General features: G+C 43.4%; 1 protein-coding gene across 1 annotated transcript in view; it reads right to left on the bottom strand.

Annotated features, from left to right (window-relative positions):
- Positions 1–13388: 13388 nt before the first annotated feature.
- LOC138569459 (metalloproteinase inhibitor 1-like) overlaps positions 13389–17527 on the bottom strand; it is a 100930-nt gene continuing 96791 nt past the window's right edge. The window contains exon 6 of the mRNA XM_069647442.1: positions 13389–16533. Coding sequence (XP_069503543.1) covers positions 16306–16533 — 228 coding nt within the window. The 3' untranslated portion in view covers positions 13389–16305. The remainder of the gene's footprint in view (positions 16534–17527) is intronic.

Below are 17527 nucleotides of genomic sequence, written 5' to 3'. Positions count from 1 at the left end.
CTCCATGTGTTGTTCTTCCCTGATCTTCAGTAGATAGGATCTGCTCCCATCTTCCTTCTGCTCCTCAGATATTGGATGGGACTGAAAGTGCAACCATCTGGGTGGATATTCATCATCACAGTTCTCATACTTGTCCTGGTGTATGTATCGACTTGTGATGGGGATGTTGAATATGAGATGAATAGTATATTCAGACCACGTGCAGGTCTGGCATCCCCAGTGCACTCAGCAGCTACTTTTGGAGCTTGGAAAAGCTTGGAAAAGACAGCAAGTGTGAGATCTCTCCCTGCCTGTGTCTTATATGGGTGCTCTAGGCAAGTGTAGTTTTCTCACTGGATGGTATTACCTGCCCTCTTGGATTACTGCTATTTCCCCCCTTTAAAACCACAACTGAATGCCTTCATCCACCTATGGTTCCTATGGCCGATTCTACCCATTCTCCACATAACAAGTAAGGGATCTGTTGAAACCGTTTAAAAAGCACAAGGTCCAATGCCTCCCTTTCTGGTGCATTAGCATACCAGCATTATGGGCAAAACCAACATGAGTGAGTTCTTACGCTGGAATGCTGGCATATATCAGCACAGCCAACATTGAATTGTCTTTTTTACAGTAGAAACACTTGTATTATTGGGCACAGCCTGCTTGAAAATGTCCTTTTACACTTGCAGAATATTGGCATATAATGTGTCAGAAAAGGCCCTTGTGTGCTGTTGGTGACCTGGCCTCTATTGTTTTTTTTTCATGAGTTACTCTACAAAACACCATTGTAAATTGAATGGCTTTTCACCCATTGTGTCACAAAATGTATGTTATAAAAGCACAATTCTAATTCATTTAGATGGGAGAATCCCTCCCCCGTGCTTTTTTAGGGCTCCCTTGCTATTCTCATTGCACACACACATTCATAGGGCATGTTTATGTTCCTCCCATGAAAATAATCATAAGCCACACTTATGTCACCAAAGTGTTCCCTCACAGACCAGACAACGAAAGTCAACCTTTCATAATGTTGGGGCTCTCAGCCAGGGGTGGACTGGGAAACAAAAGAGGCCCTTTGAATAATGTTCAAAGTGTCCCCATATTACACATTTTCAGCAAGCCCAACCCTTTTCCTAGGAGAACATTTGGAAATAAAATAGGTTGCCACAAAAAAGAAACACAGGGCTTCATTATGAGGACAGCGGTAACCCACCGGTGCTACCGGCGGGTTGCTCCCATCCTCGTAACACTGAATCCACCATCTGATTTCCCGGTGCCACCAGGACATAACAAGTCCTGGCAGGCCGGGATATCAGGCAGCGGATTCGGGAAGTCACCATTCCCTTGGAATCCCATAGGACTCCACGGTAATGGGTTAACCATTGTTAAAGGTGCCAGTGCTTACATGAAAATTCTGCCGCCTGGGGCCGTTGCGCCCGGCAGCTCAGACCTGGCAAGCACAACAGTCCAGGAAGGCATCGTTGGAGTGTGGCAGTCTGGAAAGCGTGCCGGTACAGTGCATCCGGAAGCATTATTTCCAGACCACCACACTTAGAACAAGGCCCACAGTGTCCACAGTTCCCGATAGGCCAGTCCACCTCTGCTATCAGCTAGTGCAATTAGAAGAATGTGGCAGAAAACTCCCTAACTAAAACATCTCCATCTAAATCTGTTAAGGATTTCAATCAGGCAATACACCGGGGTCTCAGCCTAGCATACAGTGCACAAATGAAATACTTATTTTATTGTGTTTATAGGTTCAATATTCCGAGTGATGTACCACTCATATCACACCCCTTCTCAAAATACCCCAAGGTCACAATGGACCAGGAATCAGGCTGGTTGTAAAGGTAATATTTATTTAAATATTTAAAATTCAAATCAAACATATGTTTTTAATATATGGGGCAGCAATCACCAATGTGGTGACAATACAAATCAGAAAGTAAGTAAGGAAGTTGAATTCACTTATAGCAACACAGAATATAAAACACAGGGAAAAGAACAGTTTTGGCTTGTTTGAAAGATAGCGCTTAATTTAAAATTTCCCCTTGCAATTTCTCAACTCACAAATAAGCAGTTCTACACAGATGTAAGTAAGCAGCAGGTGTTCAGGAATAAAGAACAGTGTACAGGATTTTAATACAATCCCCCCGCAAACAAGAGAGAAAACGTTTTGGAAATTTTACACTTTTAAAATGACATTCGAAAATGGCTGAGTAAAACAATGAAAAGTGTGCAAAAATCCTTAAATCAATATGAATTCCTACGGGAGCAACACTGAAAAGATGTTAACAGTCATAAGCTATGGTATGAGCACAATTACACACTTTGAATCTCAATGGAGGTTCAGAAATAATTGAAATTGAAAATCACACGTGTAAAACATTGCAGAAATGCGAATTCCCACCTAAATTTCATTCAAAAGTTTTTAAGAAAAACAGGTATTAAGAAAACAGGTGAAATATACTGTTGTTGGATGCATTGTTTGGGTGGGCGGGGGTTAGCTGAAGGTCTTAGGTTTAAGTCAGAGTTGAAATTAAGTCTCTAGCTATTAAATTGAGGAAGTTATGCAAGGTTGAATGAGAGGCGTTTTTAGGAAAATAGAACAGGGAAAAGCAGAACATCGGTTTTAAAATGACAGGTTGATTTTATCTTAAACTAAATTAATGGCTAAGAAAAAGAGAATGCCACCTGTGAATCTCCACAGCTACACGGCCGCTTTTAACACTTCATGTGATGGATACCCCGTTTTCTTTATGGGAATTATTTTATTTAATCCAAATCACTAATGGCTTATGGTCTAGTAAAACAAAAAATAAATATATTGGCGCTAACACTAAGAGTTGCAAGAATGGTTCTGACAATATTATAGGTTCTTACATTAACGATAGGATAGGTTATAGATTGGGATAGGACAATGTAAGGCAATATATGCTATGGTTTACTATGATTCCTATTGATAGTCCACTTTAATTTAAGATTTTGTACCGTCAAAGGTTCTGGTCATCACCGATCGGGTCCAAGGTCAGCACGGCGCATCTGGTGGAGCAGGATCAGGTGGGTGGTTCTGGTCAACTGGACTGGCACCTCGGACTGGATTGCATTGGATTTGCCCTTCTGGTTGCTGGGCACTGACTAGCTGAAAAGGTGTTCAGCAATGCTGAAGCCTTGGCTTAGCAAGGAAATCTGGAATCAGGAACAAAAAGGAGAATTCAGAAACAGGGTGCCAGAGAGAAATCTGGATGGAGTCAGGAATCAGTGTCTTTTTGTGTGTTGTGAGGTTCCCTTATTTATCGTGCCAAATGACATCACTACGTTTATGGTAGGGGCAGACATACAACCCACACCTACAAGGCTATGATTGGTCAAAGGCACAGTTCCCACCTTGCTCTTTGCTGGATGGATGACAGAAAGGGTTGTCATGTTTTATGATCTGATCTGGAAACCTCCCATAGTTATTGGGATAAAAATCTAACTTTCCCACAAATACATATTTATGTACTTATGCCCTCTAAGAACATTGGATACATAAATTACATATTTCGTGGGTCACATTTACGTCCAACTCCCAGGTCGGATGGACCTGGTTCTGTCTTTCTGTTGAATTTTGGCAATTTTAATCATAAAGGTTTAGCCTAACATTTCCTAATTCGGTAAATATATGTGCAATCACCCCTAGAACATGGTTACACAATATTAGATTTGCAGCATTAATAGTTTCTTCGCACTTGGTCATTCTTCATAACTTTTGTCCCTTATGCAGTAAGAAATCCTACCAAGTTTTCAAATGGCTAGCCTAAATTCAGATTGAGATGTATGTTCTTTTCACTTGTTTACTTATTCTTGCTGCCAAGTTAAATGTCTTGAAGTTCAGTAGCAAAATAAGCATTTTAAACCCAAAAATCACATGCCAGTTTTTTTTCTTTCTTTCCAAGTGTGAGAAAATGGCAAGTCCTTTGAAGTTCAATGAGAAGCCTCTTCCTGGAGAGTGGAGCTTCCTGCCCTTCCCCTGGAAGTATGAGTGCCCAAGCCTTCTATTGTCTTTGCCTGGGGCCCAGACGAATGTCTAATGAGGTCCTTTGTCATGAGTATGCGAGGCCTCCCAGCAGCAATTAGCCCTTCCTGCCAGCAGTGAAGTGTCAACCTTTCCCAGCTAAGGACTGTCAGAGCAGAATTGTTTTTTTAAAATAGTTAATTAACTCAAGTCTGAGTTTAACTTTACGTTTCACCTAAATCTTTCATTTAAACATATAACATGAACACAGTTTATAGGTGGATTTTTACATTAGCAATCCTTTGGCATTCTTAAAGAATTAAGCCTTTAAACAAAAACATGCTTTCACAACAGGTGATTTTGCACTTCATTCATAAAAAGCAAATCAAACTGATTTCTGTAAATCCGATTTTCCTATGCAGCACATACACCTTTTTTTCAGCATTAGTTCTTCCCATGAGTGCTGGGATTGTTTGCAGCCTGGATACATGTATCATGCCTTTGTTTAGAATTTCTCTCTGCACAGCTGATTCTGTTACTTGTTGCAAAGTTTAGCAGCTTTTTCTTGTGGAAATGAAAACAAGGATCCCTGGGTTGCTTTTTCATTAAATACATTTTATAGAGCTGTCAGTCAATGAGGCCCGGTTCCTTTGAGCCGCACTGGATGATCCTGGGCATTGCAGTACCCTTTTAATCTGACTACTACGGGCACCAATTTTGTGCCTAGCAGAGGGTTCTGGGGCATCATTCACCAAGTTATTCCCCACGCCGGCCACTAGTTCCTTTCCCTGTTGTTGTCAACATGGTAGGAGCACCCATCCACATAGACAGTGGGCATTCCCTCTCACCTGTCTTCTTCATAGACTTTGTGCGTGGATTTAAGGTACGCCTCCATGTTGTCCTGGATTTTAAGACTTTTGTCCTTGAGACAGTTTTCTCTTGCACAATCATGTAAGTCAGCCAGACCTTGTGCGAGGGGACTCTTCTTGTTTTGGCCATATCTGACCTCCAAAGGAAAGCCTTGCATTGACAGGATCCAGGAAGTAATTCTGGAATTACTCACATTTCCGGCCCGGATTGTGTCACTTTGAAGATATTGCAGAGGCTGGTGTGGGGGCTTCACTATGATGTGTTCCCCCTGGATAATCGGGCAGTAATTTTTCAATGCCCACTCCGTTGCCAGGAGTGCCTTCTCACAATCATTGAATTTTTCCTCCACAGAGGATAAATTCTTGCTTGCATAGGAGACCTTATTGACCTTGTCATGCTTTTGGTATAATACTGCAGTCAAGCATGTATTTGAGAACCCTGTCTCCAAGAATAACTCCTTGTTTTTGACAGGGTAAGTTAGGCAAGGCGCTTGTGAGATGCTTCTTTTGAGTTGCTTTATTGCCTCCGATAGTTCTGGACCCCACTCCCACTTGACCCCCCATTCAACAGATGGATCAGGGGTCTTGTCATCCCTGCGTAATCCTCAATGAACTTTCTAGTGTAATTAGTCAGTCAAAGGAGGCTCCTTAGCTCATGCAGAGATGTGGGGTTTTTTAGTTTCAGGAGTGCTTCCACTTTCTTTTCCTGGGACAGAGACCCTCAGGAGTTATCTCATGACCCAGGAAATTGACACGGGTCCTGCACCACTGTGCCTTTTGGAAAGATATTTTTGCTCCGGCAGCCCTCAACTGTGTCAGAACATAAAGGATTTCCGCTATGTGTTCCTCCACAGTTGAGCTTTTGATCAGAACATCATCTACATAGGCCAGGTTACCCCTTTCCCCCAAGTCGGGCATGGCCTTGTGTAAGAAGATATTAAATTAATTGCTGGAGTTGATGTATCCGAAGGGAGTCCGGGTCAATGTGTACTGCTGCCCCCGAAGGTAAAGGCCACCTTGTATTGGTCCTCCCTACTGACAGGTACGGTCCAGTACCCATTGGTCAGGTCAATGGCAGTGTAAAACTTTGACATCTGGATCTGGGCCAGCCCTTGGTCAATGTAGGGAAGAGACCATCGGGACGTGTGGACCTGTTTGTTTAGCTCCCTTAGGTCAACACAGAGTCTCCACTGGCTGACTGGTGCTATTATGTGCGGCTGGGGCAGTTCTGACAACCATATTTCTGGTTCACACTGACAACGGCTGTTAGGCAGAATCATATGCAGTACCCTTTTGGAACACAGTGTTAAGAATGATGGCGAGGCGCGCACTCTGGTTTCCAGTCAAGTTTTCCTGCTGTAGCAACAAATTGTCTTCTCCAAACATTTTCTTGACTCCATCAATCAGCAGGGAGGCTGTGTTTATTTTCCTTTTCAGGCTTGTCTCGTTACATTTCCTTTTCAGGTGTTTCAGGTTAATTCACATTGATGTCTCTAAGGATTCTGTTTTTTTTATTTTCGCACTTTTTTTCAATTGCAGGTGACTGGGAAACAACTTTCTCCAAAGCACAAATCGTTCCCTTGATAGGGGGAGGGGGAAAACCATGTTTATGGCTCTCCATAGTAAGGCATGATTGCCATCATTCTTAACCCTTTGGGAACACCACACACAATTAAGACTGCAAGTGACAGTACAAATTCACCTGTGGTACAGGCCTGTACTACAAAGTAAAGTGGTAGCGATGGCTGAGCAGCCAGACTTATCTCAAGAGTAAAGTGAGCACTATCAGAAGTTACACAAAGGGCAGCAATTATTAAGGTTCAAACAAACACTGACTCAAGGTTTCTTAGTAAAAGAATATACAGGTATTTACACAATCATTTGTAAAACAGTTCACTAAGTGAAGCAGCAGAAAAATCACAATCTTAATATACTACAAAACACGCAATGAATTCTGGACAAGTTAAGCTCATAATTAAGTCTCAGCAAAATGTCACTCCAGCAATTTAAAAAGAAAGGGAAAAATCAAGCAGCACCAACAAGTAAGTAGGCAGGACAATCTAGAAAAGGCTTACTGCAATGAGGATTCAAATCAATGGGCCTGGGCCAATGTTAATGGTTCAGAGTTTTTGCAGATGATCACACAGTTCAGAGTAGTTTGCTGTTAAGTCTTTGCCAAGAGTTCTAATCGAAGTTGGTCAGAAGAAAAGTTACTTAAAAGAGTAGAGAAGGACAAGCCCTCGGATTGGCAAAAGAATCAAAACATTTTCACTGCGGTCGGCCGAAACGAACAACCGGGTTTGAACAGTACCTTAGAAGAAGAAGAATGCTGTAGCTGAGGCAGAAGTTCCTGGAAGATCCTGCAAGCTCACGGTTCCTTAAGTGATGTCGGACTGACAAGAACGAGGAAGACTGGAGGGTCCTGCACTGCCCAGGGAAGAAACCAGCAGCAGAGCAAAGCAACAGCTAAAAGGTGCGCTCCTTAAAACCCAAACAGGGTACGGTCCTCCTGGCTATCTGTTCACTGCAGCAATGCACAGTAAATTCAACCAGGAGAGGGAGGCCTGGCTAGGTGTTTGGCGAACTGGTTGGTCCCACCAGCTCAAGGGAAGAAGATTCCTTGCAGATCTTCTCTGTTGTCGAAGTTAAGGAGATTCGGACCTGCAGCAGGGCTTCAACGGGAGGTTCAATAGTTGCAGCAGTCCAGTTCCTTCAGCTTCTCTTCGGTTCTCTCGATCCAGTGGTGACTCTGCCTTCTAAGTCCCAGAGACCTACTTTTTATGCAGTTTTCCCCCATTCACACAGCCTGGCTGTCTATCACACAGCATGGTGGCTGTCCTGGCAGGCCAGTCACCTAGCCAATCAAACAAGAGTGCAACTTGGGTCTCAAAGGAGACCCTTTGCAGGGGGCCTAAAACCCCTCCCTCACATCCTGTCTACCTAGACTCTCAGGCGCCTAAGGTGGGCTTCTGTGCAGAAGCCTGCCAAAGGACGGCAAAACAAAGGAACCAAACCTTGTTTGGCGCACAGAGGAAAACACAAAAAAGACTTTTACAAAAGAAATGGTGAATAAACCCAGCCGGAACCAAATAAAATTAAATGGGGTCCAGCAGATTAAAGTTTGAGGCTACTAACATAGCCTAAAACAGTACCAAGGCTATGATCATAGACCTCGGTAGGAAAAATATGGTAGATACCACTGCCATCAGCCAAATCTTAAAGAACGGGGAACGAAATAATGTTCCTTGAGAAACAGACAAAAAGGGATAACTATTAACCCTTTCCAGTAATCTATGGAAGATAGTCTGTACTGGGTCTGTGCATTTAAAAAGACTAATAAAGTCAATGGCAACTTTACATGTTCTGGGAGACAGTAGTCAACCCCAGAAAATGCAGTTTAAAGTCGGAAGTCTGAAAAAGACAACCCTGTGTCACTGCACGAAAGGTGCTGTGTGACACACAGTAAAAAGATGATGCCTATGGAGTAGGATAGGCTCCACATTCTATGAACACACACATTTAAAACACACAGCAAAACACATGCAAGAGTGGGAAAAAAGGCTCACTCTCTCACCAGGTGAAAAAAAAAAATCCTAGAAATCCAGCAAAGCTGCTGAGGGACTCAGTAGGTAATGGAAATTAGCCATTCTGTAGAATTCTCCCAAACACCAGCACCACCCCCATATGTACTGGCTCATCTTTGGTAATAGGGTACTTGCGGTTACACTCCTGAGCTGCTAGGTGCAAAAAAGACACTTGTGAAGCCTCCCCATTTGCATTGGGTGGTGATCCAGCCCGTAATACCTCCTATATATGGCTGTCAATGGATAGAGGTTGAAAGTGTGGGGAATCTGTGCAATCTACTAATAAGCCCCCATCGCCACCATCATACATGTACTCCATCCAGATGAGCAAGGGCTCCCCTGACTTCTGCCTTAGTTGAGTAATAATCTCACCCACTTCCTGCTGTGTGTAATCCTCCAGTGTGGTCAAATGCACAACACCACCAACTGGATTTTGTGGGTGTGGGCCAGCTCTTCGTTTTGTCACTGGGTTAGCAGTAACAGTCTTCCCATCCAGGTTCAGTGTAGATTCTTCCTTCACTTCAGGGCTAGAATCTGAATCACTTGAACACCATATATTGCCATCCCATTGATCCAAATCCCAATGTGCACCAGCAGTTGCAATCACTGCTGCCACCTTATGTTTGTTTTCCTTGCCCCTATGCTTCCTATACTTATATTTGCCAACTGTGACAACTGCTCTTTCAGCAACTTGTTGATATTTAGAGACCTTGTCATGCCAGATTTTTTTTACTGCAATTGCTCATCCGTATGAGTAAGGTGAGGGTACATTTAGAGGACAAAAGAATTGAGGTGAGCTCACCTCTGGTGTACAATATGTGTGCTTATACAGTATTAGTAGTGGGTGTTGGTATTATCCCCTATTTAATAAGAATATGTAAGAATGGAACTACATTCAGAGGGTGAGTGACTATGGTAAAATATGGAGGAAGTTTGTCATAATGGTAAGGGTGTTTTCCTCCCCCTAATTAGTACCTAATAAGAGCATGGGAACATTTAGTGCAACACATTGTATCATGCAAAATATATATATTGAATTAATGGAATATGTATGTTCCTCATCTGTCTGACCTTTGTGACCCTCCCCATTGCTCATCCTAATATGTCTGTCCTAAATGTTTTTGAACTTAACCTTGTGAACATACACTTGATTCAATTGTTGATTACTATATTTGCAATATGGACCTATGAAAATGTTAATAATCAATCGAACGCCTACATGTGTAATATAAAATGATAAACTATAAGCCGTGTCTTGAGGAGGACCACATGAGGTCAAAAAATGTGTCAACATAGAGGCAATAGATTAATTTCTGGAACAAAATTGGTTGTTTTCTATTTTTCCTGGACAGGCACATGAGAAGGGGTGATAGTTTATGCTAATACATGCATGCAAACCTTTTCTGGCTGCCCAACTGCATACACCTGTTGTCCATTTATTTTAATAGTATATCTTTCGAGGAACTCTTTCGGTGGGCTTATCCTGTTGCTGGACCTCAGCGCCCTTGGTTATATTGCTGGTATGACTTTTCAGTGTCGCATGGAAAAGTAACAACGGAGTACTTGGTTCCTCTCCTCCATTTTGAAAAATGAAACTCTTTGGGGTGTTACATTAGCTTGTTCCCAAGCGCCCACAGATAACTGAAAAGGATGACAAATGACTCCCTTTACAGTGTTCAAAAACTCCACATCTTGTGGTTTATTATGAGATATTCTGGTGCCCTTTGTGATTACACGTGTTTCGATGACTAAATCATCTTTTTTTCAAATCAGGGCTAGTTGCACTGTTTCCCACTAGTATTCTTAATGTATTGTGAATTATTTCATGGGTTAAATCCTTCAGGACAGTTTGGCACAGGACGCAGTGAAGGAAAGATGGATCTGGGATTTAACCCATGAAATTATTCTCATTCCTCTTTATTACTGTGTGACTAATCAGTGGCTAGGTGCGCCAGAGATTACTGGAATGTTCAATTTCCCAATCTGTTCAATTGCTCCATGTGTTGTTCTTCCCTGATCTTCAGTAGATAGGATCTGCTCCCATCTTCCTTCTGCTCCTCAGATATTGGATGGGACTGAAAGTGCAGCCATCTGGGTGGATATTCATCATCACAGTTCACGTACTTGTCCTGGTGTATGTATCGACTTGTGATGGGGATGTTGAATGTGAGATGAATAGTATATTCAGACCACATGCAGGTCTGCCATCTCCAGTGCACTCAGGAGCTACTGTTGGAGCTTGGAAAAGCTTGGAAAAGACAGCAAGTGTCATATCTCTCCCTTTCTGTGTCTTATATGGGTTCTCTAGGCAAGTGTAGTTTTCTCACTGGATAGTATTACCTGACCTCTTGGATTACGCTATTCCCCCCCTTGAAAACCACAACTGAATGCCTTCATCCACCCTATGGCCAATTCTACCCATTCTCCACATAACAAGTAAGGGATCTTTGAATTCTTTTAAAAAGCACAAGGCCCAGAAGCTCACCTCATGCCTATCTTTCTGGTGCATTAGCAGCATTCTGGGCAAAACCAACATGAGTGAGTTCTCACGCTAGAATGCTGACATGTATCAGCACAGCCAACATTGAATTGTCTTTTTTACAGTAGAAACACTCGTATTATTGGGTACAGCCTGCTTGAAAATGTCCTTTTACACTGCCAGAATATTGGCATATAATGTGTCAGAAAAGGCTCTTGTGTGCTGTTGGTGACCTGGCCTCTATTGGTTTTTTTCATGAGTTACTCTACAAGACCCATTGTAAATTGAATGGCTTTTCACCATTGTTTCACAAAATGTATGTCATAAAAGCATAATTGTAAGTCATGTTGATGGGAGAATCCCTCCCCCGTGCTTTTTTAGGGATCCCTGGCTATTCTCATTGCACACACACATTAATGGGGCATTTTTATGTTCCTCCCATGAAAATAATCATCAGCCACACTTGCGTATGTCACCAAAATGTTCCCTCACAGACCAGACACCGAAAGTCAACCTTTTGTAATGTCATGGCTCTCAGCCAGAGGTGGACTGGGAACCAAAAGAGGCCCTGCCTGCAAATAATGTTCACAGTGTCCCCATATTACACATTTTCATCAGGCCCAACCCTTTTTCTAGTAGAACATTTGGAAATAAAATAGGTTACCACAAAAAAGAAACACAGGCCCTCATTACGAGGACAGCGGTAACCCAACGGTACCACCGGCGGGTTGCTGCCATCCTCGTAACACCGAATCCACGACCTGATATCCCAGTGCCACCAGGACATAACAAGTCCTAGCAGCCCGGGATGTCAGGCAGCGGATTCGTGAAGACCCTATCCTGAGGAATCCCACAGGACTCCACGGTAATGGGTTTACCGAAGCCCCGGCACCATTGTTAAACGTGCCAGTGCTTCCATGAAAACTCTACTGCCCGGGGCCGTTGCGCCCAGCAGCTCAGACCTGGCAGCGCAATAGCCCTGGAAGGCATAGTTGGAGTCCTGGGGCCTGGAAAGGGTGCCGGTACAGTGCATCTGGAAGCCTTATTCCCAGACCGCCACACTTAGAACAAGTGCCACAATGTCCACAGTTCCCGATAGGCCAGTCCACCCCTGCTCTCAGCTAGTGCAAATAGAAGAATGTGGCAGAAAACTCCATAACTAAAACGTCTCCATCTAGAACACTTTCCAATTCATCTTTGCCTTGAGACGATGGATCACAGATAAGGGAATGAATACTTACCTATTCCCTTCTGTCCATGGCTGCAAAAGCATGCACCTCTGGCTACAAAGACCACCAAACTCTTCCTATGATCCTCACACTCTAAAGCTTTTGAACCTGGGATTGTGGGTCGCAGATATCTGAAACTGCCGTTTATCTCGCTGAGTTCTCCTACCGCCTCACTGGTGCAGCTTTCATTAAGACCACTCTACCTGAAAAATCAACAGTGGAAAACTTCTGAAGCATTTCTCTTGAATACATCCTTAATACCACCACAAGGTACCACTTTGCTTTGTAGCAGGGAATGCGCAGCTGGGAGTGTGCCAACAAGTCTGAGCCAATCTCTATCCATGGAAAAAACCTTAACTAGCATACACCAATGCTTCCTCTATAATAGTGAGTGAAGGTTTAGAAGACAGTGTCTAGTCCTGAGTCCATGAACCAATGCTTCCTCTACTCTAGTGAGTGAAAGTTTAAAAGGCAGGGCTTACTCCTGAATCCATGGGCCTAATTACGACCCGGGCGGAATGGGTTTAACAGAGCCGGTAAAGGTGCCGGAGTCGTTAAACCCATTCCGCCCTATTACGAGGTCCCCGTGTGGGACCCGCACTGGACGTCTGGTCAGACCAGATGTCCTTTGTGGGTCCCGCGAGGGGACCAGGAAGCTAACAACGGGCATGTTATTAACGGGCCCGTTGTTAGCTCCCTCCCATTCCCATTGAGCCCTATGGGGGCTCAAATGGGAATGGGGATGGGTAAATTGAATGGGGAATTACCGGGTCCTCCAAGGTTAGAATGGCCTGGTAATTCCTCATTCAAGGGACCCGGACCCGAGTTTGGAGGCAGCCTTGCCCTTATTATTAAGAGCAAGGCTGCCTCCAAACTCGTAATGAGGCCCCATTTCTAAGTGCCATTTTGATGAAACCACCATAAAAAACGGCTTGCACATTACTACTGTTTAAATGGCCCGAAGTCTCCTGACACACTATCCACTCCTTCTGTAGGCATTGCTTTGACATTACACGGGTGTGTGCAGGCGTGTAGTAAAATTGCATGAAGAGTATTCATCGAACCATCATAAAGCAATAGTGTAGTCTCTGGAGTAGGGCGTGTATGGGTGGTAGGACACTAACATGTGTAATTGTTTTTTGTGGTGGATAGGTCAATGCACTTAAATAGGTCCTATCACCACATTGCTTCGCAAGTTGCAGCAAAAAATTGCAATGGAGACTTATATAAGGCATCAGTCATTTAAGGTTAACTTGGCAAATATGTTTTATTTATGCCCATTCAAATGTTGCACATGAAAATTTGGTGAACAAATCAAATTCATAGCATGAAACACATTGTCAAATGGTGCCCGAATGACGACATAGAAGGTTAAATCCTCCAGGAGATCAGGAGCCAGGGGTGGTGTTTGGTAGCCGAGGAAGGTGAGATGCTTGGAAACCGATGAAATGTGTGTGCCTGAATCCATGAATTCTGCACTTTCAAACCGTAGCAAATAATAGAAACACTGTCAAGTGATATATCTTAAGCTATCATGAAAATGGACGTAGTAACGATTATCATGGAGGGGGCAGTTAAAGAGAAAAATGCTTCCAATAAGATCACAATCATTTAATGAGACATACAAACCGGACCAAAAAAAAGTAACATAATCATTAGCAAGTTGAAAACAAAGGCTTGCTTATGCAATTTGAATATTATAAAGCAAGCGAGAGTGTACAGCAGATTCATCGCGGGAACCATGTAAACCTCTTGACTTGTGTCAGAAGGCTTCTATGTTCTTCTATTGTGGATGGAGTTTGGGGGATAAGATGGAAAAGTGTTCTGGTAATGCAGGTATATAAACATGACAAAAATACAGACGCTGTGGCAAAAGGTCTTGACTGCGTACTAAACTGTCAATAGAGAGAACAGGAATGAAGTGCCTAACTATATGGGGTTGGAAACTGGGAGGACTAGATTTTTGTGTGGAAGGAGGACCTAACACGCATCAGTGTTGGGTCAGATCACATTCCATGAGAAGTATTGATCCCAAGTAATGAGATCATGGACGAGCAGTGCTGATATTTCCCAGCACTGCATCTGGTCTTAGGAATGTCCAGGAAGCGGCACTGACCGGCACTCAGGAAAAAGTTCCAGAGGTAGCACTCACTCCTGTTTCAGAGCTACGTGGGTATGCTGTATTTTAGGTGTTATCTTTTCAGTGGTATTCTGGCCTGAACTGGAAGACAGCTGAAGGCGCTTGGGTGCGCCCTTATATGGTGTATCTTCTTATTCCCGAAGGTGAGCCCATGGGTTTGCATGTGTTTCACCTGTACATCTAGACATTATGGAGGCCAGAATAGACAGTGTTGCCATCATCGAGGCGGCAGTTGGCTAAGGCGGCCCTAACCATGAGTTACAGCTCTAGAGGAGTGTACTGCAAGATTAGCTTCAGGAGCTTGTACTGGTAATGATGACTTGACCACTGCCACCCCTTGCTGGTGGAGCTGAGAACATTGTCCCTGTGGACACCTATGTATGAGTCTTTCCTTCTTAGGGGGGACCTGACTGCTGATCAAGGTCAGAGAGAGGAGAGTTTGCTGATCCTTTTCAGGTCAGGTTTGGGAGTGCCGTTTGTATCTTGGAGCCATGCCACTTATGGCTGTTATGGCCCACACATGCCTTGATGGCTTGCAGTCCTTCATTGAAGATCTCTCTATTTAGGAACCCATAAAGCACATCCCATAGCCTTTCCACAGTACCACCCAGGTCATACTTCTGTCAATCTCGAGTCTAGATCTAGCGCTATCATTTCCCCTCAAAACACAATCAGGTGTTTTTTTACATGGTTGACAACCATAACACACATGACTACAATCAAATGACATGGTGTGTGTCATTGAGGAGATGACTTTGCTGTAAAGCATATCATTATTGTAAATGATGTCTTAAAAAGTCGCGAGGTGGTATGTGATTTTATTAGCAGAGTAGGAATTTGTATACAGTGTCTACAGTTTTTCAAAGAGGTGGATTCCACTCAGCTTGTAGAAACACATCCCTGTGTGCCTTCTTCTAAAGTGCCCATTAAGGTCCCACACTATTTCTGGAACACGATAATACAGATGGTGTACACAACATGTTGGCAACATCAATCCCACTCCCCCATGTCTCAACAGTTTGCTCCACCCCTTTCCAATTTTACGCAGTTCTATCATGGTTAGTTATGGCCCTCTTCAGATACTTTTCACTCGAAAAGGACATGGCTCTGTGGTTTACCCCGCCCCATCAAACCCCATAACTTCTTATTATGATCAGTTATGGTCCCCTCAATATCCCGTTCACCTATGCTGGCCATAAAACAATGGTTCATCCCACGCCATCTGACCCTACATCTTCCTATCATGGTTAGTTATAGTCCACTGGTATCTGATCATTTCATCTAAAGCATTACCATCGAATGCCATTCCATCGACAAAATATGCATCAAAAGCATGTTTTTTCAATGTAAAGGGTTTAGTGTTATTTATAATGGGTTTAAAGGGTAAAAAACAGAGGGTTGAAGGGGGCTGCCCATTTCTTTTTAAAAAGGAAAAAATATGCATTCAATGGTCATTTTTTCAAAGCATTTTTTAAGATGGAATAGTCTTTCGATGGTAAAAATTTGATGGAATGACCATAAACCTAGTCCACTCAATATCTCTTTCACACCAGTTGTCCATAGCTCTATTGTTCATCCCATGCCATCTGACTCTACAGAGTCCTATTGTGGTTAATTATAGCCCTGCAAGGCCCTATATACTTATGCTGGCCACGGTTCTATGGTTTATCCCACCCCATCTGACTCTACAGCTTCCTTTAGTGGTTATTATGGTCCCCTTCAAATGTGCTGGACAAACTCTATGGTACATCCCATCCGACCCAACAGTTCCCTATCACGGTCAATCATGGTCCCCTTGAGATCTCTTTCACCCATGATGGGCATAGCAATGGTTTATGTCAGTACAATTCGATTTGAATACTTGTCTTGTGTTTAACAGATGACAGCATGGACACTGCCATGAGCTGGAAATGCAGTTAAGTGTTCAGCTTGGGCTGTGTTGTTTTCCTTTTCATTCGCTACAATTGATAAATGGATGTGACTGTGCTTTTGCTCAATTTGTCTTCCGGAGGATACACGTGGAGATTACTCAAGGTTCAACTCTTCAGCTGGCAAAGCCTGGGACTCTCCATAGGCCCAACTATTCCCTTGCACCTCTTCAAGCTTCTTCCAGGTGCAGGTGCCTTTCTCATTCGGTGCACACATCTGATCCCTCTTTCTTCTCTGTATGGCATCATCATCCTCACAATCAGCATCATTCATCAGGCACTCGTTTTCGCCGGCTATCCGGGATGGAGGATTGAATTCTATGATCTGATGGAGGGAAAGAAAACAAAACATACTCATTGTGATGACACAAACCTCTACCAACAATAACGATGCATGCTTGCTATCAGGAAATTCAAAGAAAACAATTTTCAAGAATGAGATTTCTAATGTCCCAATGTTCCAATGTTCTAGCGATTACTCCCTATACCCCAGACACAAAGACCATCCATTCTACAGACTTCATTGCTATCTTGTCACTTCAGGACTATAAATAACAAATGTGCGCCTCTGCAACAAGGATCTCCCGCTCCATGGTCCGATCTTTCAGATTGAGACTTATAGGGGGGCTACCCACGAACAGCCTCCTTGTGTTGATTTGGGATAATGAAGGCATCGGACCCCACCCCAGGCACTGACCTTGACAATAAACAGTGTATCAGGGGCTGAGCCTGGAGTGAAACTAAATGTCCTCTCCGCACCCAACACCGAAACAATTTGGCCTCTCCTTCTGGCCAAAGTACTGGAGAATATGCACACTCTCTTGGAAATGGTTTTTCTGAGCCACAGTGTAGTGTCACTTTTAGTGATATGTTTAGCAAATGTGATGATGTCCCCTTTAAGATTGTGGGTCATGATTGACATGCTCCTAATAAAATGAACCTCAGCCGGCACATGTGGAAGCACAGTGGCATACTCCATGAGTGGCAACCTTTTGTCCAGCTCATAATTTCAAGTGCAACAGTATGTGACCACGGCCATGTGCCTGTGTAACCCGTGTGATCATGGATCGACATATGGTGCCCGGATGCCCCCGGCAACTGTTTCCTGCCACAGCGACCACGGCCACCTAGTCCCCCGCTGGGAGCCCCCAGCCATGTTCTGACAGACATGTGTGACCACAGGTCCAGCCACAACAGTAAAGAGCACAGGTGGTTCAAATAGTTCAGATAATTCCTATGGTGTTTCAGCTTTCATTCCCTTTTCTTTCACTATTGTCCAAGCATTTTTCTGAACTATCTTCATCTTTACCTTCTTTCTC

This window comes from Ambystoma mexicanum, chromosome 2q, assembly GCF_040938575.1.
Source record: "Ambystoma mexicanum isolate Mex_15411 chromosome 2q, UKY_AmexF1_1, whole genome shotgun sequence".
Classification (NCBI taxonomy): Eukaryota; Metazoa; Chordata; class Amphibia; order Caudata; family Ambystomatidae; genus Ambystoma; species Ambystoma mexicanum.
This window is presented reverse-complemented; position numbering and strand designations above follow the sequence as displayed.